This window comes from Solanum pennellii, chromosome 6 (assembly GCF_001406875.1).
Source record: "Solanum pennellii chromosome 6, SPENNV200".
NCBI lineage: Eukaryota > Viridiplantae > Streptophyta > Magnoliopsida > Solanales > Solanaceae > Solanum > Solanum pennellii.
The window spans coordinates 3051621-3074883 of NC_028642.1; the positions used below are offsets into that span (position 1 = coordinate 3051621).

At 34.7% G+C, this 23263-nt stretch overlaps 2 protein-coding genes and 1 non-coding gene across 5 annotated transcripts; all 3 read left to right on the forward strand.

Moving 5' to 3' along the window:
• The first annotated feature begins 9704 nt into the window (after positions 1-9704).
• On the forward strand, positions 9705-9776 carry TRNAP-UGG. The gene has a single exon. It is a non-coding gene; the product is annotated as a tRNA-Pro (tRNA).
• Positions 9777-10280: 504 nt separating this feature from the next.
• On the forward strand, positions 10281-17061 carry LOC107022017. 2 transcript variants are annotated; one of them, XM_015222720.2, is made up of 9 exons: positions 10281-10442; positions 11670-11770; positions 12168-12499; positions 13200-15127; positions 15221-15490; positions 15619-15699; positions 15885-15981; positions 16062-16128; positions 16744-17061. In XM_015222720.2, the coding sequence occupies exons 3-9, from the start codon at positions 12202-12204 to the stop codon at positions 16787-16789; spliced, it is 2787 nt and encodes a 928-aa protein (XP_015078206.1). In that variant the 5' UTR covers positions 10281-10442; positions 11670-11770; positions 12168-12201; the 3' UTR covers positions 16790-17061. The 2 variants fall into 2 exon arrangements, with proteins under 2 accessions (XP_015078206.1, XP_027773396.1); XM_027917595.1 differs by lacking the exon at positions 10281-10442 and having other exon boundaries at positions 10451-11770.
• Positions 17062-18107: 1046 nt separating this feature from the next.
• LOC107022030 lies at positions 18108-23029 on the forward strand. Of its 2 annotated transcripts, XM_027917842.1 has the most exons (5): positions 18136-18260; positions 19445-19796; positions 20596-21266; positions 21349-21468; positions 21542-23029. In XM_027917842.1, exons 2-5 carry the CDS (start codon positions 19778-19780, stop codon positions 22442-22444), a joined length of 1713 nt encoding a protein of 570 aa, XP_027773643.1. In that variant the 5' UTR covers positions 18136-18260; positions 19445-19777; the 3' UTR covers positions 22445-23029. The 2 variants fall into 2 exon arrangements, with proteins under 2 accessions (XP_015078225.1, XP_027773643.1); XM_015222739.2 differs by lacking the exon at positions 19445-19796 and having other exon boundaries at positions 18108-18260.
• Positions 23030-23263: the final 234 nt, after the last annotated feature.

Consider the following 23263-nt stretch of genomic DNA (forward strand, 5'->3'; position numbering starts at 1 on the left):
TATATATATATATATTTCTTCATATATGCTTGAATATATAATGACGTAAAAAGTATGCACCCTCTAAAGGTGCAAATAGAAGGAAAAGTAAGAAGCACGTCAAGTGTGAACTCATAATGAAATTTGAGAAAGTAAGAATGTACGTAAATTTTATCATTACATTAAAAAAGATAAAAATATTATTTTTAATTAGATTCCAGACAAAAAAAAAATACTCGTGAAATGAAATTTCTTTGAAAATGTGAGGACACATCACTTGAAGATGGAATGTATTTCATTACCATTTTCTATATTGTACAACTTGCTACCATAGTCAAACTAAATACATTATTATCGTATATATAAAAAATTTCTACAATTTAAGAGCAAATGTGGGTGTCTCGTCTAGTGGTATCGAGATACTATAGGGTCATTATAGTCATCATGAAACTTCTTGAATAAATTAAAGAGGTAATGACACAAAATAAACAAACTCCTATTATTCTATGAGTTTTTAAGTAAACATTTGGTAGTCTTTTAAAACTACAAGCACTATTATTAGAAAAATTGTCAACACAAGCGGGGCTTAGAAAATAGTGTCATGTAGGTTAAAAAGGATTAAAAAATTATTTATAAAATAAATTCAGGGGAGGTTAATAGGACTTTAGTATAATATAAGTGTGCCTCTAAGATTTCGGTTATAGATTAGGAGGGATACTTATGCATTTTTCCAAATTAATATGGTGTTTGTTTTGTAATTAGAAACTTACATAATTAACACATGTATTAATTATGACGAAATTTATGTAATGATAGAGTGTAGAGTAACTGATATTTCCTCCGTTTCAAAAAGAGTGACCTAGTTTGACTTGACAAGAAATTTAAGAAAATAAAGAATATTTTGAATTTTGTGTTCTAAATTAAATTTATATAAAATGTACAAAATTGTCCTTTAATCTTATGGTATTAAACTTGCATGTATATAGATTCTCCTATAATTATTACATGCGTTATTATAACTATGACTTCAATTTCCTATGTCCACTTTTTTCTTTCCTTAGCCTTTTCTTTTATAGTTCTCAACGCATTGTTACTACAACATGTCTAATGTAGTTCAAAATAAGGTCCCAAAACAAATTAAAATGCACGTATTTTTTACCTTATAAGTGAAGAGATTATTTAACTTCACTTCTAATCAAAGATAAAAAGGTCATCTAAAAGGAATTGACGAACAAATTATTATCTTTATAGAGCAAATCTCACAACTTTCTCCTATTAGAGTTTTTTGGTGGAATTATTTGTTAGATGTTAGACCATGTTTAATTGTGATTATTTGAAAATTAGAAAAAAATGATTTTTTAAATTATTTTTATAATAGTAGAGAATATATGCTACTTCTTAGTTCCACTAACGCTATAAAAAGAGACAAAAACAAAAATGCATTGGGTATCACTCACGAGCCATAAAACGCGTTGTTAGGAACGATTTATGAACAAACTTTGAAAATTTAAAAGATAATACCTTCCAATAGGAAACATATGTATTTCGATACATAATTTTATACATAGTTACCTCATATTATTTTACTCCCCCGTCCCTAATTACGTGTCTATTTTTCTTTTTGTTAGTTGTCGTTAATTAATTGTCAAGTTTGACAAATCAAGAAAGAATAACTTTTTTTACCTATTATACACTCAATTAATTACTTTGAAAAAATGTAAAACTTTTGGAAAATCTCAAGTTCTTAATTCACCCACTTTGTAATTAATAAAGGTAAAATGATAAACTCACTATATATATTATTGTATTCTTAATAGGTGCGTCAATTCAAAAGTTTGACAAGTAGAGACAAACGGAATGTTAAAGATGCTTCTCAATCTTATTCAATTCATAACATAGATACATCAATATATACATGAGTATATTTTATAGGACTTCAAAGTAGTGGCTGTCAAGGACTCCTAATCTAAAACCAATTACACAACCTATTTCAATACAAATAGACTTCACTACGTTACATTATCCGTGCTCGACCTTGAGACAGCCTTTTGCTTTCGAGAAGCCCAGGAAATTAAATGAGGGCCAAGAAAAATAGTGAAACCAGTAGTAGACTTGCGATCATCGACATCACCTCCCCAATTTGAATCACTGAAACCATGAAGTAAGGTGGATGAACCACGAGAAAAAAAATAAACCATGAGATGATGTAGTCTTGACATAACGAAGAATACGTTTGACAGCAACCCAATGAGAATCAATAGGACAATGCATACATTGTGATACTTTATTCACCGCGTACGCTATATCGGGTCTAGTAAACGTCAAATATTGTAGAGCTCCGACAGTACTTCAATATAGAGTCTAATCATGAAATGGACATCCACTAGTATTAGAGAGCTTGGACGAGGATGAAGCGGGTGTGGAGACAGGACCACACGACCCCATATGCACACGATTAAGGAGGTCTGTGACATACTTACCTTGTGACAAATACAATCCTTCAGGTTTCCAGTTGGCTTGAATGCCCAAGAAATAAGAAAATTTCCCAAGTCTCTAACAGCAAACTGTGTTTCCAATTTGGTAATAAGAGCTGCCATTTGACCAGAATTAGAGCCCACGACCAGAATGTCGTCAAGATAGACTAAGCAAAACAACTTAACATCCGCGCTCGGCAGATAGAACAAAGAACAGTCAGTTTTGGATCCCACAAATCTTAGTGAGAAAAGTACATCAGCTAAGCATTTGTACCACATGCGTGGAGCTTGTTTGAGACCATAGGGGGATCGTTTAAGTAAACAAACATGATCAGGACGACTAGGATCAACAAACCCAGGAGGTTGAGACATGTATACAGTCTCATCTAGCTTCCCATGAAGAAATGCATTGGAGACATCTAGCTAAGTGATGTGCCACTGATGAGACACTGCCAAGGATAGCAATAATCGTATGGTAGCCGGCTTAACCACTGGATTAAATGTATCAGCAAAATCGAGACCTGGTCGTTGATGATATCCTTTAGCCACAAGTCTTGCTTTATAGCGATCTAATGAACCATCCAACTTTAACTTGATCTTGAACACCCATTTACAACCAATAATATTTTTAAGACGAAAATGGTGTAACTAATTCCCAAGTCCCATTTTGAATGAGTGCATTATACTCCTCTGACATGGCGTGACGCCAATGAATATCCTTAATACTCTGTGAATGGCAATAAGGTTCCACTATGGCCGATGTTGGTGTCGTAGTAAACATCGAGAATGATTTCTTTGGATTCAAGGAGCCTGTTTGTGTTTGTGTGACCATCTTTTGCAAAGGAGAGGTTGTTGGGTGACTTGTATTAGAAGAGTGTGAATTTTCTGCAACTACATGCAGTGAAGGCAAGTCTACACCATGAGAAACTCCATCGTGTGAAGGCGGATCAGTATCAGCAGATGTGTGTCCAGTAATAGGAGCAACAGATGATGGGAATATGTGATTTGTCAAGGATTCTACGGATGGAAAGTGTGAAGGTTGATTCGATGGAGGCGTCGGTAGCAAAAATTGTGGCATGGTTGGTGGAATGATTGAAGGAGAAACACAAGTCTGGAATGGTAATGTAACATTGAGAGGTTCTGACTTAGTATCGGTTATTGATGGAGGCACCACAACATATGTTACTGTTGATCTTGATAACTTAGGTTAGGTATCCATTCTGAGTATCAAGGTCCTGAGGAAGTTAGTATAGGTAATGGAAAACAAAGGCAACCAAAAACTCGCAACAAATAGTAGTCTGGATTGGTGGTAAATAACACATGAAATGGGGTTTTATTTTTTAAGCGTGGGGTTGATAAACGATTTATTATATGCACAATGATATCAAAGGCATTTGTCCAAAATTTATGTGGACATTGGCATGATGAAGCAATGCTCGACCAGTTTCAACAATATGCCTATGTTTTCTTTCGGTACAATCATTTTGTTCAGGGGTATATGGACAAGAGGAGCGTTGTACGCTTCTATTATCTCTCAAGTAAGATTGGTCAACGGACCGGAACCGGTTCATCGGACCGGAACGGATCGATACCGTACCGGAACGAATCGATACCGTACCGGAATGGGACGCGTTGACCGGTATGTTGACCGGTACTAGGATGAACCAGATCGGAATGAAATGGGACGGGATTAACAGGACGACATTTTTTGGGATTTCGAAAATATAATTTTTTTTCTAAGTTTAAATTAATAATTTTTAAATTTATACTATAATTTTTTACTTAAGTTTATTTTAAAGATTTTTTTAAAATAAAAATTGTTATTAAGTTTGCAAGTAAAGTCTAATAAATTTTTCTAAATTTAAATCTTTTGAAGTTTATACTTTATAAGTTATTACTTATTATTCATTAATATTTATTTTATAAGTTATATTTATAACTTGTGTCTTGTAAATTATAAATAAATAAAATTTATAATTTAAAAAAATTAAATTAAAATAAGGATAAAACAATAACAAAAATTAAAAAAAATATCAATTTAATTTATTTAAATTTGTAACAAATTACAATTTCAATTTACAACTATTAGTAGAGTATATAGTTTGAGCAGCCACCTTCTAGGAAGGGTTCTGTTTCAATTAAGTCTCGAATGTAATACTAATAGTTGTATAGTCCCGTAAATCCTCTTTCTAGCTCTGCTATAGATTGATTGTAATCAACTTCTGGTCTTGGTAAAGCTCGTTGACGATCTTGAAGTTCGATGCCATCATCTCTACCACATCCAATAGTTAATCTATGAAAAGTTCAAATTGACTATCTAACTTTAGAAGTCCTTGATTTTACGCTCAACACTTATCTAGTCTCTAAATAACACTAATATCTCCAAGTTGTCTTTTGCTAACGAATATTTGTGGTCTCCAATTTAAAATTTTGTCGCGCTGAAAGCTGCCTCCGAAGCTACTGATGATCCTTGAATTGCAAGCACATCCTTCACCATCCTACTAAGTTTTGGAAATTGTTCCACGATTCCTCCACCAGTTCAATAGTTGCGTTATACCTTCATCATTCGTAACATCATCCGAACCCTGTTCAAGATATTTAACAAATTCACATTTATTAGAAGAGTCAAAACCAAGTTTATGTTTCACTCGTCCATGAGCACCTACTTGATTCATAGACGTTTGAGGATTTTCAACATTATCTAAGAAAGAATATTTATCATACATTTCTTTAGCAAAGAATTTTATACTATTTTGACATGTTACCAAATCAGATTCTTCTTCAGGTTGAATATCTAAATTCTGATAAATGCATTCAACTAAAACTTTTGCACCATATTCTTTATATTCGGGTTGAAAAGAATTGCAGCTAAATAAATTTGAGGGATAGAAAAAAAATATTTCTTAAATTTTATCATAACTTCAATAGCAATGGTAAATAAAGTAATTGTTTTAATTCAAAAAAGATAGATGAAATCTCACATATGTGTATTAAAAATTTCAGAAATAGTAGGATAATATATTCTAGAAAATTTTTTAGTAGCATCATAAAATGATTTCAAAAATATTCTAAGTTCATTTACTTCATCCCAATCACTATCAATTAAGTTTTAATTCAGGATAAGCATTATGATCATTAAATAGCGTAGTAATAGGTTGCATGTATGCATAAGCAACTTCAACATATCATAAAAGGAATTCCATCTAGTTTTTACATGCTTCGAAACTTTTCTAAACGGATGTTTAAATGCATTACAAAGTTCTTTAAATTGATTAATTCTACTACTACTATTCATATGAAAAATGTAAAAACAAGCATTATCAATTTTATAACAACTATTTTCAAATAATTTCACACCGTCACTAACAACCAAATTTAATATATGCGCGGCACGTCTAACATGAAAAACGTATTTACTAATGAGACAAAGTCTAGGTTCTAGCATATTAATAACATTTAAATTAGCAGAAGCATTATTTAAAGTAATACTAACGACTTTAAACAAAGACCGAAAAAATTTAAAATTTCCAACACAGTAGTAGCAATATAAATTCTGATTTTTTTCTTTTGACAAATTTTATAACCAATAATTCTCATTTGTAAATTCCAATTATAATTGATCCAATGCGCAGTAACAGTTAAATAATCAAAACCATTAGGACTACGACCCATATCAGTAGTAATAGCAACTCTACAATCCATTAGTTCAAAATATGCACATAAATATTGACAATATTTTTCTTGAAATTCAAAAATATCTCTTTTTACCATGCTTCTTGATAAACCTTTATAACTAGGATAATATGTTTCACGAATATATGCAATAGAACCCAGATGTTCTCCAAAACTAAAAGGTAAACCACCAACAACAACCATTTTAGCAAAGTTTTCACGATCATGATCCTTGTTATAGGTTTGATGTTGGGTTCGAAGTATTTAATTCACTTTGAACCATATTTGATCCTCTAACCGATGCTTCAACACTACAATTTTCACCAACTTCAAGAGAAGACACATATGCAAACCACTCTTTACTATGCTTGTTAATCAAATGTTTTTTTAGTCCCCCCGTTGAACCTCTAGTCCCACCATATTTAAAATGTTGTTTACAAATATTAAAGAACGTTGTATCTTGGTCTTACCTCTAGTTGGACTAATAGGGGGACGAGTAGTTCCAACCGGAGGTGGAGCTTCAGTACCTATACTATTGAGGTCGGGGCTAGTCGGTGTATCATCTAAATCTACTTCTTCATCTAAATTTAATTGTTCATTTATTTTCACTTCTTCATTTTCTTGATGAATACCATAATGTCTTTCATAGAGTTCATGGGGAATCATAGGAGATCCGAATTAATATTTATAGGATCGGGACGGGAAAAACTAGTTTCATTCACATGCGTAAATTCATCTGTATTCATTCTAACAAGAGGAATTTTAGATTTAGAAGAACTAGTACCTTTATTAGTTTTTTTAACTAAATTTTTTACTAATTCTACTAGACCCTTTTTACTTTCACTTTTTTTAGAAGACTCCATGATATAAAATTATAAATTACAAAATACGAAATTTAACAAGAACAATAATATAATAAGAACAACTTACAATTTACAAATAATAAATACAAAAAATAAATATAAGATTAGAGAGTGGAACGAAGTTACCAAACGTTTGTGTAAGAACAAACGATTATAATGAAAATTAAAATATTGATGTCGAAACTTGAAATTTGAAGAAGATTTTTCCTCCGAAATACACCAAATGACCAAATCACCAAATGATATTAAGAATTTAGAACTTGAACTGAATATTGAAAATCTGAAATTTTATAATTTATAATCCGTAATCGCTAAAAATTAGAAATATGAATGGAAGTATATGTTCTCTCAAACTTATGTATGTATATATAGTTTTTAGAAATCAATTCTGATTTATAAAAGGGATAATGCCCAAGTACCCCCTCAACCTATGCTCGAAATCTCAGAGACACACTTATACTATACTAAGGTCCTATTACCCCCCTGAACTTATTTTATTAATAATTTTTTACCCCTTTTTAGCCTACGTGGCACTATCTAGTGGGCTCAACGATGGTTGACTTTTTTTTCAAACTAGTGTCACGTATGCTAAAAAAGGATAGAAAATTACTTATAAAATAAGTTCAGGGGGGGTAATAGGACCTTAGTATAGTATAAGTGTGTCTCTGGAATTTCGGGCATAGGTTGAGGGGGTACTTGTGCATTTTTCCTTTATAAAACAAAAAAATAGTTGTTTTAATTTTTCTATATTAAAACGACTGTTGGGAAAAGGGAAAGGGAAATGGAAATGCCGAATGGGGGGTTGGAAAGGAGGGCTGCAGCTTTATTAATAGCTGCAGGGCAGGGGCAGGAGGTCAGGGGCACAGGGCGCAGGGCAGCTTTTAATAAAGTTGTCGCCTGCCAAGTGTCAGACTATCTCGTCCCGTCCCGTATGCAATCGACACGGGATGAACCAGAACGAACCAAAATGGTACCGGTACCTCTCGTTCTGTCGCCCAGTCTTACTCTCAAGTAATTTGTTAATGCTTGATCTTCTCCTCCCCAATCTGCCTGAAAACTTTTAATGGGACAACCAAAATACTTTTCAATAATTGTACGAAATTTCCTAAATATTGAAAGGACTTCAAATTTAACACGAAGAAAATAAATCCATGTATATTTGCAAAAGTGATCAAAGAAAATCACACAATATCGATATCCCTCATTAGACACAACTGGAGCAGGACCTCAAACATATGAATAAACTAAATCTAAAGGCCCAGAGGCTTGAAAACTAGACTCACAAAAATGAACTTTATGACTTTTACTAACAGCATATGTAAAACATAAACTAGAAGACTTAGAAGAAGGGACAATAACATTAGACTACAATGCTTGACGAACAGTAGGATAGGATGTATGAGCCAATCGAGCATGCCAAACCCCCAAGGGTGCAGCATATGAAGCAGGTGTAAATGACTTCAACACAAGAAGAGAATATAATCCTTCTTCACTCGGGCCTTTGTGCAGTATGTCCCTCGTCACCAAGTCCTTAAATAAAAATGGTAAGAAAAAAATTCAATTGAAACTTGGTTAGACTCAGCAAAAAAACTAATAGACAATAAATTTTGAGCAGCGGTTAGAACATGGAGGATGTCATTGAGATTAAATTTATTTCCAGAAACAACAACTGAACTTTTACCAATATGAGAAATAGGAATTTTGGAACCATTACCTATAGTAACTTCCTCAGGACCTTGATACTCAAAATGGATACCTAAGTTATCAAGATCATCAGTAAGACGATGTGTGGTGCCACTATCCATTAACAAATTTTGTGGAGGATTTCTTGCTAAATTAGAAACAGGGTGTCCAGAAACTCTATTGCCATTGTTATTCCTGAAAGATGGACACACACGTGCAATATGACCTTTACCTTCACAGTTATGACAATAATTCCAGACATATCTGAAACTTGAGATGGTGTAGAATTGGTTTGAGTTGAGTTATGAAACCCATGATTTTGAGATGGCTGGAATCGTTGATTTGAGGAGCGCCCACGACCTCGATCTTTTCGACCTCTACCACGTCCATGCGTAGTAGCAAAAGAACTCTGATTATATTGTGCAGTAGGGGCAATGACACTAAGGGCTTCATCCCTTTTCAGCTGTCGTTCTTCATTCAACGAGAGTCCATACAATGCATCAAAGGGAATCTCCTCTTGACGCGATTCAAGTGACCTGGTAAAAGGACGATAGGAAGGTCCTAATCCGGCAAGGAAAAATTCTACCAAATCATCATTGGGAATTGGATGTTGGAGTGCAGACAACTTATCTGCTATTCCCTTTGCCTTTTGTACATATGACTCAATATTGGCATTGTCACGACGTAGAGTGTGCAATTGCGATTTGAGTTCACGAATGTAAGGCCTTGATCCTGAAGCATATGCAGCAACAAGTAAAAATATAAATGAAGTAAAAATATGTTTCCTCTATAGGTGCTAATAAAAGGAATAGTAATAAGCACATCGAGCGTGAACTCATAAATGGAATTTGGGATAGGTGGGATGTACCCAACCCTTACCCCTCCCCGACTAAAAAAAACATACTTGTTAAATGAAATTTCTTTTAAAATGTGAGGAATTTCATTACCATTTTTTATATTATACAACTTGCTAGTCAAATTAAATACATAATTATTGCTATATATAAACTGTCTACCATTGAAGAACATAGGTGGGCGTTTGGTCTAGTGGTATGATTCTCGCTTTGGGTGCGAGAGGTCCCGAGTTCGATTCTCGGAACGCCCCAAAATTAGTTTTTTGTCATTTTCCATTAACTTTTGCGGAAGGCAATTAAAAATTTTTTTGATCGGAATTTCTTTACATATTTAGGTATAAGTTGTTGTGATTTATGATACTTTTTATAATAATTTTTACATATACAGCTTGTTATAACAAGTTTTTTGAAATAACTCCAATTAAAAAATAAGAAGTTAATAAATCTTTCAAGAAGAAAATGCCGCAATGAAATAAGATTAAATCATCTCTCGTCAAATCAATAGAAGAAAAAAAGAGATTGCCTTTTTGCAGTACTCTTTTTTTTTCAATTATAGGACAAAAAGAGAAAGACAATTGAAACTTTTAAAATCGAGTTTAACCTCTTTCGATATCACAATTCACCATCAAAGTTTAAATTTTAAAATTAATTAGAACACTCGATATTATTTTTTTCATGCCTTAATTTTTAATCAAATTTATTAAGTACATATGTAGTAAAAAATAAATAAATATTTCCCTCCAAAAAGTTGCCGCTTTACTTTTTGTCTTCTCCATTTCTCCTCGAAAAAAACCCCATTTCGCCATTAACAAAAGCTCACAGTTCTACAGTCTACACTGTATCGGCGATTCCATAATCCTCAAGTGGAATCCATATCAATGATTTCAACTGGTTTTCTGTAATCGCATTTTATTCAGGTGATTAATTCTCGCTTCTATATAACTGTATATGTATCGCCGAAACTGTCAATTACTGCCCTTTAATTTCTTCAATGGATTGTGTTTTTCATCAGGCATGATCTTGTTGTTGTTGTTGATGTTGATGATCGTGAACAGGGACGGAGAATTAGGATTTGGAATTTACGAGTTCTAAAATTCTAGGATATTAGTAAGTGAGTAAGTTTTAAGTTTAATTTTGTAATACGATTACAGGTTTTGAACTGAAACTATTAGGTTACGCTGAACCTGTACGTTAGGCTTCTAGCTCTGCCTCTAAACTCATGATGAAGATAAATGTCTCCTGGTGAAATAGTTAAGAGTTTTAAGATGATCAAATGTGTATATGTTTGTGTGGATTTTGTAGGAGAGGTTAATAAAATTAGATTTTGGTTGAGGTTGATCGAAACATATTGCTCCTTGAATGTACATTTTTGTTTGTGTGTTTGCTATTTTTGTTGTTGATTTTGCAGGAAGAATTAACAAAATTAGGTTTTGGTTGAGGTTGATTAAACATATTACTCCTTGAATGAACATTGTATTGTTTGGGCATACAATGATTATTCAGTAATATGCGGATTCGAGATTATTAATTGATTGTGACACATTTGCTTCTGATTATCCTGATGTTGTAGTTGATGACGATCGTGAATTCATGATGAAGATGAATGTCTCCTAGTAAAACAGTTGAAGTTTCAACATGTTTGTGTATTTTGCTATTTCTGTGGTTGAATTTACAGGAAAATTATCAAAATTAGATTTTGGTTGAGGTTGATCAAAACACATTGCTCCTTGAACATTTTTCTTTGTGTATGTGTTATTTTTCTTGTTGATTTTGCAGGAATTAGCAAAATTAGATTTTGGTTGAGGTTGATTGAAACACATTGTTCCTTGAATGTAGATTTTTGTTTGTGTGTTTGCTATTTTCGTTGTTGATTTGCAGGATGAGATAATGAAGTTAGATTGAGGTGGAGGTTGATCAAACACCATTGCTGCTTGAATGAACTTCTAATTTTTTTCGGGGGCATACCATGATTATTCAATAATATGGGGATTCAAGATTATTCATTGCTTGTGATGGATTTGTCTTCTGATTATCCTGGTGTTGTTGCTGCTGATGATCTGTTGAAAATGGAGTCTCCTAGTAAAATAGTTGAAATTTCAACTTGATAGTATGTGTATTTACTAATTCTGCTGTTAATTTTGCAGGAAAAGTTAACAAAGTTAGATTTTGGTTGAGGTTGGTCAAAGGCATTGCTCCTTGAATGATAGGCTAGGGATTTCAAATGGGTTGGCCATGAGCTGTTAAGGTATTAATTCTCTCTAGATTATTAATTTAACTGCAAATTACGAAATCTATGAATAAGGTTAAGGTGAGGAATTATGGATATATTCCTCAAATCTCTGTATCTTTGCTTGTTCTCACAACCCACACACTCCCTATAAAAAAACAAGTAGATTCAGCTAGTGTAGCTAATTAAGAAGCAACGACAAACACAATCTCATTTTTTTGATTGTTGCAGTAGGCTATATGAGTTCTATACATCTAACATACAATCTGCTAGATTTAGGTCATTTCATCAGAGAATACTGTACATGATTTTGTGATGAGAGAGCAAAATGAATGCAATGATTAGTGAGTATATAGCCTACTCCAACGTGCTTGGTGTTGATGGGTAGTTGTTGTTTTTGTATAATTGTTATCAGAGAGCAAGTTAAAAACGGACAGAATCAGAGTAGAATGGAAGCTAAGAATGCATACACACTTCCCTTTTATGATACTTTTAACATTGAGAGTCCTTCAATTGGAATGGACAACCTTGATTTTCCTACAATGATCGTCCCTGATTGTGTTGAAAATGAGGTCTCTCATATCGCAAATGAATGTGAGGAAGAGGTTGTCCTTGACAGTGATGATGAAAGAATGCATGGTACTGAAGTCGCAAGTGTCTCAAAGTTGAGATCCTCTGATGATACAAGGTATAAACAGCAGCTGGGTGAGTGGAAGCTCTCACCGGTTCCTAAACAAACCTATGTTGGTAAGCATTTGTTTTACAAGCATGACCTTTCACTCAATATCATTCTTATAATCATCAAACTGATGATATATGATTTTATGCTCATTTACCCATTTGTAATCCTACTCTGTATCTAAAAACTTTCTAGCTCAAAGTATTCCTGAATGCACTAGATAAATACTCTAGAAGCTGTACCATTTTGAAGGAGGATGACTTGTTGTATAGGTTTATGTGCATCAGTGCCATTGGAAAAGTTGTTGTTGGGCTGTGTAAATTGTGAATGGACTCATATTTTATTGTTAAATAGCACACTCTCTGATTTCTCATTCCTCACCTATGACTGAATACCGTCTTATTCTCACAATTATGGAAGATAACCAGTTGTGTTTTTAGATCAAAAGCAAGAAGTGTATAGAAACTAGGAAGCCTTTATGACAGAAGCTAATAAACTAATGACTTGTCCGTGATGTACGGCATAGTTCAAATTTTCAGCTTGACTTGAGTAAAAGTATCTGAAGTGTAGGCGTTTAAGTTAATCAATAGCTATCAACATAATCATGACTTAAGTATTTCTACGTCTATTTGGAAAAACCCTCTTAATCCGAATTTTTATAGCTTCCTTGATCTTCATAGCATCTTTCAATGCACATTTCATTAATTCTTTTCAATTGTGTATCTCCTATTTTGATTGCACCTTGAATCTTGTCTATATTTTTATTAGGATGTATACGGAGGTCAAAGAATCTATTTAAGTTTTTGGATTCAGCCAGAAGCACCTCAGATTTTGAGACAACTGATCAACAGAAACAGTGTTCTGAGATTAATGGCAGACTATCTCTACAAATAGATAAGAGCAGTGTTAATACAAAACCAAGAGTTGAAGAGGATTGGTGTCAGGCTGGTGAATTAACCAATGAAGAAATCTACAAGGGAAATTTGGAAACGGAAGGCTCAACTGTTTATGGTGTGAATGGAGATAAAGATTTTCCACTTCATTCTTGTAAAATAGAACTACCCAAGTTAAACAAAACTGAATCTCAAGTATCTGGAGAGCTGTCAGAAGCTAATGCTCTGGACTTCGTTGACCACTACCTATCAGTTTACAATGAGGGTGCACTCAATGAAGTCAAAGATAGAGGAGTGAATAAGATTGTATCACCTCCATTTTTCAGCCGTGTGGGATCGCAAAAATTGGCAAGCAGAATGAATGTTCAAAATGCAGTAAAAAACTCTGGAGTTTTTGACTGGCCTGAGAGGCAAAGTGATAGTGCAAATGGTTCTTTTTCAAGACACCAAAAGATATTGACCTATCACAGAAAGAATTATGGACTGAAGAAACAAAAAGTATCTTGTATCCAATCCAGTAAGGAACCAATGGAAAGTAGGACAGATTTAAATAAGGCGGAACCAAAGTTTCTCCCGGAAGCTCACATGAATGTTGAGTCCAACTTCCTGAGGAAGTCGGATGAGCAATTTGATATGGGTACATTTGAGCAACAAGTTGATTATGACGGAAATCGATCAGATGGATTAGACACATATGATGTTGGCCTTGATACTCAACTGGCTGCTGAAGCTATGGAAACTCTACTACACGCTCCTCCTATGAAAAGTGATCTGCTTTTGGCCCCTCCTATTCCAAAAACCAGCCTAGTTAAAGAAAGGAAATATCCTGAGATCGCTATCTCAAGAGAGTTTAACATTGGTGATAGTTCACCAGAACCTACTTTATATAGCTCAGCTGAAGTAGAGTTGTCTTCTGTTGTTCATAGAACTAGGCATCAAGCGTCTTTAAATTTGAGGAGGTTGGAGAACCCAGCAACCAATTCCATCAGAGAGTCTAATTTTCCAAAGAAAAGAAGGAAGCAACATGAGCTTGAAGAGTTAAATGACAATTTGTTCAAAGTGGCTACTGTAAGAGGGAAAGTTTCCAAATCAAGTACTAACACATCAAGGAAATCTAGAAAAGTTAGCATGAATAATCGAGGAGAAATTTGCCAAAGTGTAGCAGCCACATTGAGTCAAGTGAAATTGGAAAATTGGGTCTCTAAGGGGAAAAGGACACATAAAGGGGTGCGACGGATTTCAAATGGATCAAGCAATCTCTATCCTCTACTGATGCCTGCTGATCAGGGAAATGACTTTAAGTTTCCAGTTTTGAATCATAAGGCAGAGAGAAAATGCCAACCTGTGGAATTTAAAAGTCAGAATCAGTCTTTACAAAAGACCCAGTCAGGACTCTTGTCAATTCAGACCGCAAGTAAACCTTATTCCTCAATTTGTAAATATTCAGTCACAAGTCAGAAGATGACACCCATGGACTTCAAAAGAGTTGAATCTACTGAGTCTGCCAAATTAAATGAAATGACCTCCATATCCACTAATGTTTTGACAAAAGAGATGAAATCTGACGTACTTTTAAATGGAATCTCAGATCCATCATACTGTCCTAATGATCACAAGAAAGGCAAGCAACACATGAGAAGTCTCTCCAGATCACCCCTTTCTCAAGAGCTTATTAGATTAGGTTATGCAGAGCAATTACCTGATTTTCTGCCTAGAGGTTCACGACGACGAAAAGGTGCAGGCGACATTTGTGTCTTGTTCAGCCAGGGCTTGGATAGCAAATTAATCAAGCAGCAGAAAAAGGTACTGTTCTCCATTATCTGAGATATCTTCAACTTTAAATTGAACAAGTGTTGGACAATGATTTACGGTTTTCCTAATTTCCCTTGAATGCAGATTTTGGCAAGATTTGGATTTATCTCCACATCAAATTGTTCTGATGCCACACACTTCGTCACTGACAGCTTTGTTAGAACAAAGAATATGCTAGAAGCCATTGCCTGTGGAAAACCAATTGTAACACATTTGTGGCTTGAGAGCTGTGGAAGAGCAAGCTGTTTTGTTGATGAGAAAAGTTATATCTTAAGAGATGCCAAAAAGGAAAAGGAACTCGGTTTTAGTATACCTGTTTCACTTGCTCATGCTAGAAAGCATCCCCTTCTAGAGGTATGCCTGTATAATTGTGTAACCATCTAATCCAAAAGCTTAAGTTGCTTGAGAGCGTACACGTTTAGTTACTTAAAGAGGAATATTCAGCCTATCATAAAGTTCATGTTTTTCGTCTGAATTAACAGGGTCAAAGAGTCATTATTACTCCAAATGCAAAACCTAATAGAGATACCCTTCTAACCTTGGTCAAGGCAGTGCGTGGTGAGGTACACACAACCATGGCATTGATTTGACTTTTTTGATGCTGTTTTAGTTTCTACTCTTGATGTGTGACTGATGTGCATTGCAAAAAAATCAACCAAGTTTGTAAATTGGTGTTTTCAATGTATTATTGAAATATAACAAATTCATTTCAGTTAAGGATCTTTCATTTCCTTTTTGATCTTATCAGGTGGTGGACGAATCTAATAGTAAAATCACTAGTGATGATCTATTAATTCTTTCCTGTGAAGAAGATTACAAAGCATGCATTCCATATCTGGAAAAAGGTATGATTTCATTTCTTTCTTTTTTGTCCTTCTGGTAATTGCTTTCTTGTGACTAATGCCAACAAGTATCACTATTCTAGGAACTCTTGTTTATAGTTCGGAGCTCTTGCTTAATGGGATTGTTATCCAGAAACTGGAGTACAATAGGTATGTATTTCTAAAAGAAGTCGACACTGTCCATCTGTTTTCTCTTTAATGCCAAAATTACTGTAGTTTTTGGTGTTCTTCTATTATGTGCAGCAATATTTTGCATAACCAAAGGATTTAGTGAAATCCCAAGAAAAAATTGGCCCTTCTAATATATCTGCATGAAATGCAAACTTGCTTTCTATGTGCTAATTAATTGATATATTGGAATTCTTCACGTTGAGCAATTGGTCATGCCATGAAAGCTGTTGTAGACATCTACTTTTGAGAAAACTTGCACAAATCCATCACTTTGTGGCTGCTGTTTAAGGATTGTGCAAAAATGGGCTTACTGCTACTACACAGGCACGCCCTACAACCTGATAAGACCTATGAACAATTTAACAAAATAGGAGAATGAAGATTGTACTAAAGTTATGACGCCCTTATCCTACAATATTGTTCGGGAATGAAATGATCCTATTTATGTGAACCAAGCTATAGTTAAAATGATTGTACATTTGGATGCCGTTGTTCTAGGATCATTTTGAGTCATCTGCTTTTTATTTGGCTTTTTGTACCATCTATATGAGAATGCTAACTGGTTGAGTTCCATTATTGTTGTTTCAAATACAGGCATCAGCTTTTCACAAAGTTTCATGACGAAAACTGTAAAGAATGAAAATCTCTCCAGCTTTTTCACGAAGAAAGCTTCGTGCCCAACTGCTTGTGGATCGGTTTAAAATCGCTACTAGTCCAAGTAACAGATGATGATATCATTGTGTTACTAGATACTCGAAAGTTTAGCTGGACAGAGGTATTGTATCATATTGGTATAGTAACTAATTTTTCATAGTTTGTCCAGAAAAGTTTCTGTTATCTATTCCCATGTAAATTCACTTAGTTTGCTAATTTTTGAACAAATATAAATTCTCAATGTTCTTTTTTGTTTTGGATTTGTTGAGAAATTAACTATGGAAATATTTTACTAAGGAAATTACCCAACTTACAACATCCCAGAATGAGAAGATATCCTCTCATTTGTAGGATTTAATAAATAAAAAAAAAACAAGTTAAGTTATTTTTACTGATGGTGTAAATAATTTATAACAATATCAATGCATTTTAACTTTTTATAAAAGGTTGCTTTATCTTTCTAAAACATTTGTATAGAGGATTACATATATTTATCTTTTAAAAAATTTATTAGTTTATCATAGATTTTATATACACTTTTATAAAAACAAGAAAATTAGCCCAATTAAGCTCTATTCGTGTTATTTTCAGGTCTTTTTATAAGGTAGTAGTGACTTGTGTCACTAATAGTAAAATGAAAATATTGAAACTGAAACTAACTATATGTCAATTCTTTTTAAATATATTTTTTTTCAAAATAAGATACATACATTGAAACGAAAGTAGTATATAATATTTTTTATTTTATTTTATTTTGTAAAAAAAAAGAGATTTTACACTATATTAGTCTTACAAATTCCACAACAACAATCATCCTAATTTATATTTTTTAAAAAAATTTATCCTATATATAAGAACTAATTAATACATTGAACATGCATCAATAATAACTATATATATTATTACTTAAATACACAACTTAATTTTACCATATTTAAAAAAAAATTCTTGGTGAGTGATGTATCCGAAATCGAAATGCGGTGTTGGGACGTTAAGCGATGTATCAGGACAATTTGGGATGTAATTGAATTTCACCAAATTTATAAGGTTCTTGTAATTTGAAAATGAGTAAGAACAAAAAAAAAATCTAATTAGCTCTTAATGTGTTGGGACGTTAAGCGATGTATCGAGACAATTTGGGATGTAATTGAATTTCATCAAATTTATAAGGTTCTTGTAATTTGAAAAAGAGTAAGAATAAATAAAATCTAATTAGCTTTTAACGCTATCGAATTTGAATAAAATTCCATTTATTTAGGGAGAATCCTTAGAAAGCCCATAAATAAAAGATGGATTGTTCAAAATTCAGAAGCCCAATTGATTTATAGTCTCGGCCTGCTCCATTTTTCTCTCTCTTATCCCTCAACAAAGTCGATTGCAACAACAATCGGACTCTCTCGGTTACATACTAGCTCCTCTCCGGCGATTATCTCCGGCGATCTCTGAATTTATAGCGTGTAAGTTTATTAGTTTTCTCTAACTGAATTTCCAATTTTTATACATAAAACAAAACCTAATTCGCTTTCGGATGGATTGATATTAGTATATTACTAATAATTTCGGATTTAAGTTAAATTCTCGTTGTATTTGCTCCAATTGCATTAGTTAAGTATCAATTCCGCATTTCGATTTCGCTATGCAGAATTTGCTTTTTCTGTGATAGAAGTGTCAAATACGGATTTTGATTTCGCATTCAACATCTCTAATAAAAGAACCTGAATTGAATAGCTTGTTGGGCAGAGTTATCTGTGGCCTGTGGGAGGTGTGAGGTGTGAGGTGTCTGTGAAGTTTGAGGTGGGGGAAAGTTTGCACCAACACCACTGCTATTAAAAAAATTGAAAATTGAGTAGCTTGGTATACAGGGTTACCTGATAGGCTGATACCTATGGCTGGTGTTGTGTGAGGTAGAAGGTACGGGAAATCTGAAAAATCTGAATTGAGCTATGTACTCGGTCTCTTCAAAAATGTTGGATCAGTGTTTTGGAAAGCAAGAAGCGAAAAAAAGCGGGAGGGCTCGCTTCTATAGCGAAGCGCACATAACTGAATAGAGGTAATATATTCGTTAATAGATAGTCAATAATCCTCATAAGTCATAACATATAAAGCAAAAAGATTATTAAATCACAAAAGGATCAACTTTACTAGTTACGACAAGCAAAAAAGAAGTGTAACTTAGTAACAAAACAACAAATAAACCAAGTAAAAAAAATAAAGATTGTTAGGTGCAGCAACCAGCATAGAAATAGAAAAAAGAAAAGAAAAAGAGCAGCAATAGAAATTGAAAAAAAAAAAGAGCAACAATAGAAATATAGAAGAAAACACAGCAGCAACCAGAAATAGAAAAAAAAACAGTCAACAGATACAGCAACCAAAGAGAAGAAGAGAAGAAAGAGAGAACTACCTTGCAGCAGTCGCAGCCTCGCAGCAGTCCAAAGGGAATATTTTGAAGTCGCAAAAAGAAATATACTGAAGTAGCAATAGTATATTCAGAATTTAAAAAAAAAAAAGGCTTACAGATTTTTCTAAGAAAACCCTAATTAGCGCCTTTTTAAGTTAAGCGCGCTTTTCTCGCTTTTTCTTTACTTGCGCTTCTGGCTTCAACTGTTGAAGCGATTGCTTTTTGATTGTCGCTTTGCTTCAGGAAAGAAAAGCGAAGTAGGAGAGCTGCGCCTTGCTTTGTGCTTAAAGCATGCTTTTGATAACACTGTTGGATCCTCCAAAAACAGTGATCTGGCATGGTGTGGCAACATTTTTGGAGAGTCCGAGCAACTTAGGAATTGAGTAGCTTGGTGGATGGAGTTACATGATACCTATTGATGGTGGGGTGACAGGTATCCTGTGGAATTAGTTTGAGGTGCGCAATAGCTGGCCACTCCACGGTTATTAAAAAAAATGAGTCTGAATTGGAGGGAATGGACACATATGATTCATACATCAGATTTTAATCAGTTCAGGATTGAAGTGCAGTTGATCGATGATTTGCTTTCCCTGTGGTGATGACCTTAAGATCCTCAGGACCCCCCTTTGTGCCTTTTGAATTCTTCCATAGGCATTTGGATTTCCTTGTTACTTTTTATCTCATATAAAGGTTGCAGGACACATGTTGAAAGAATACTAAAGCCTATGAATCATTGCTTCTTGACTTTTGTATTTTTCAAACCAGTTTTTAAAAAACGTTTTTATTAAACCGAGGGTCTATCGGAACAACATCTCTATCCTATAAAGGAAGTAGTATGGTTTGCCTACACACCGCCCTCCCTAGACCCCACTTGTGGGGTGGGATTAGACTGGTTGATTGTTGTTGTTTCTTATGGATAATTGAATATGGGAAACCCTGTAACCTATGCATAGTGGTTATTGACACACAGTTAGGGATCGTTTGATCTAAAGATAATTTTATGCAGGGAATTAGGGATTAAATTGATCTTTGCAGGAGAAGGAAAAAAGAGTAGTATACTAATATAGCGACAGGAGGGGATTATTGTTTGAACAAAAATCCTAAAGAAATTTCTTCTCAAAAAAAAATCCTAAAGAAATTTCCTTCTCAAATTTTATGGCCTTGTGATTTGACAGTTCGTCTTGATTGACACCAACTTATAGTTAGCAATACATGAATGTCGTCTCCTATTAGTGAATTTCTCTTTCTGCTGCTTGTACTCATGCATAAGAGGAAGGAAATTTGGATGACTCTATAACTGAAACAGATGTGCTACCCAACATGTAACCTCTTCTATTCCTATTCGTAGTTTCCGGTAGATTGGGAGAAATTGATTGTTTTTCTGATTTTGACAGGAAGAAATTCCATGGCTCCAAAAAAGAACAAGAAACTGACCAATACTATGGCTCCAAAAAAGAAAAAGAAACAGAGCAATAACGCTGCTGAATCTAGTTCTAAAAGTACAGTTGCTGAAAAAAAAACTCCTCAAGCACTGAAGGGTAAACATAAGCTTGTAAAAAAATTCTCTCATGTAAACTCTGCACAAAACAAAGAAGCTAAGATTAGTTCACAAATGCAAGCCAGAAACAAACACAAGAAGGCAAAAAATGGCAACAAAGGAAATCATGTTGGTGAAAAAGATGCTAGTGAGTCTGAAAATATTAATAAAGGAAAAAATGAACTGGATATGAGTGAAAGATGTGGAGAGATGAGTAAGTATGAAAAAACTCAAAAGAGCCTTGATCTAAATGAAGGACGGGGAGAGGTAAATAAGGATGCAAAAACTTTGAATAGTCTTGGTGGAGTAATTTTCATGTGCAATGCGAGAACGAAAGAAGATTGTTTCAGATATCGTGTGATGGGTGTTTCTGCAAGCAAACAACACTTTGTGATGGGAATCAAACCTGGTCTTAAGCTTTTCCTCTTTGATTTCGATCTTAAGCTCATGTATGGTGTCTATGAGGCATCTTCTGCTGGTGGAATGAGACTTCAACCAGCGGCATTCAGTGGGGCATTCCCTGCTCAGGTCAAATATGCTGTTTTTATTTATGAATTCCATCTTCTTCCTATCTGTGAGGTGTTTTTTTTGATGGTTGGTCATCCAACAGGTTCCTTTTAGGATTCACAAGGACTGTATTCCACTACCAGAGAATGTGTTCAAGAAAGCAATTAAAGACAATTATGATGAAAAGACACGCAAGTTTAAGACTGAGCTGACTCTTATGCAGGTACCAAATGACCTCCCTAATTAGTAACTTATTCACTGTTTTCCGAAAATCAGAATTCAATATCTTTGAGCAGGTGGAGAAGTTAATAGAGATGTTTAGACCTGCACCATGTCTGTATCCAACTCTCAAACCAGTACTACAGGATCCTGTGGCTCAGCCAGTTATTCAGCGCTCGGCAGCACTACCTTTATCTGGTTATGAACCTGTCAGGGAGCATGTATATGGAGCGCAATACGGCAGTAGTAAAGCAGGTCAGAATTCTTCACGTGATCATGGAAGGCAGCAGATTGTGGACCATCATGTCATGCCTAGAGAGGTCGCCCGTAATCCGCATTTTCTTACTGAGAAAGAATACAGAAACTATGGTCTTCAACAGGCAAAACATCTGCAGCCCTGTACTTCTGCAGTACATGTGACCCACAAATTGGATCATTATGGATCAGAACAAGGAATACAGCAACTGCTGCGGGCCCCTGCTGGTGCGAGAAGTGATGCAGCTTTTGCACGGAATGAACATGTTTACTCTGATGCTCGTTTTCCAAATGAAAGGGAATACCGTAGTTACGGCCTCAACAGTCTCCATGGGCAACCTGGTACTGTTACCCCTGCTGCAGAAAGTAGAAATACAATGTCTGCAGCTGCCAATCATAGTTTACTAAAAAATGTAAATCCTTACGACGAGGATACCACCTCACTTGTGAACCGGTATCTTTCTCTTCCAAGGACAATGATAACACCTGGAGAGTTGCCTTTGACAGGCAGAGAATCATTTGCTAGTGCTTCCAACTATGTGAGTGACATCAGAGGCCATCCAGGAAGATTGCCTGCTGAAAATGTAAGATTTTATGCACCAAGTACTCCTAATGCACTATCAGGTTATGGCCACATATATCAGCATCCTAGAGATGAGCCTGGAGGATCATTGTCAGGCTTACCTCAGTATCCTTTTGCTGGCCCACCTGCATCACGTCGCTGAAAGTATGCTGCAAAGTATATCCATTCCTGTATGATACCCATTGTGGCTCCAATGGATTCCAGAATCCAAAATATTACTCTATTTTATTTCACATTTCCTTCCTGATGGTTTCGCTGGATGCTTCGGCCTCAGTTATTCAGACAGCTTGATGTACCTATAGTAAGCTCCTGCTGAAATCTGCAACTACGATGGGCAGTTGTGTGTGCCGATGCTACAGCTGCTTAATTGTGAAGGTCTAGCCAGGATGGTCGAGATTTGCAAGATGGGTCTCGGTCTATCTCCAGTACTCTCTCGTGAGACCATCTTATGGCACCCCATGTGATAGAGATGCATATCACGCCCATTGTGGAAGAGGTGCATCTCCATCTAAATGGCAATGATGAGCCAAGACTTTGATCTTTGGTTCAAATTTTCCTGTTTTATTTTTTATTTTCGGTTTCATATGTACAATACTTTCTGTTTCTACTTAGATTATCTAATGTTTCCTCAAGATAAAGTTGATGCATCCCAAAAGGCAATGTTTGCCTGAACACACAACTGTGATAGTGCAACTTTTATATGAAAGATTAAGTCTCTGTTGTTTAACTGCTCAAGGGACAAAAAAAAGGTTCTTGTTGCTGCTACTCCATTGTAGGTTTTTTTTTTTTCGTTTGATATGAGTTGCAACTTATTTGTGAACAGTACAATAGGGTGCATACTTTTATTTACATAGAAGTTGAGGGAGAAAGAAAAAGAAAGTTCTGACAAAGAAACTATTAGTAATGTTACAAAGTGTATTACACTTATTATGTCAATGTTAGTGGAAAGTGTGGTAAGTGC

What these genes read in the sequence shown, in the direction of transcription:
- LOC107022017 (XM_015222720.2), top strand. Translation starts at nt 12,202, where the DNA reads ATGGAAGCTAAGAATGCATACACACTTCCCTTTTATGATACTTTTAAC. An exon ending in GAAAGCATCCCCTTCTAGAG is followed by an intron (nt 15,491 to 15,618) that starts GTATGCCTGTAT and finishes CTGAATTAACAG; the next exon opens with GGTCAAAGAGTCATTATTAC. An exon ending in CATTCCATATCTGGAAAAAG is followed by an intron (nt 15,982 to 16,061) that starts GTATGATTTCAT and finishes TCACTATTCTAG; the next exon opens with GAACTCTTGTTTATAGTTCG.
- LOC107022030 (XM_027917842.1), top strand. An exon ending in GTGGGGCATTCCCTGCTCAG is followed by an intron (nt 21,267 to 21,348) that starts GTCAAATATGCT and finishes GTCATCCAACAG; the next exon opens with GTTCCTTTTAGGATTCACAA. An exon ending in CTGAGCTGACTCTTATGCAG is followed by an intron (nt 21,469 to 21,541) that starts GTACCAAATGAC and finishes ATCTTTGAGCAG; the next exon opens with GTGGAGAAGTTAATAGAGAT.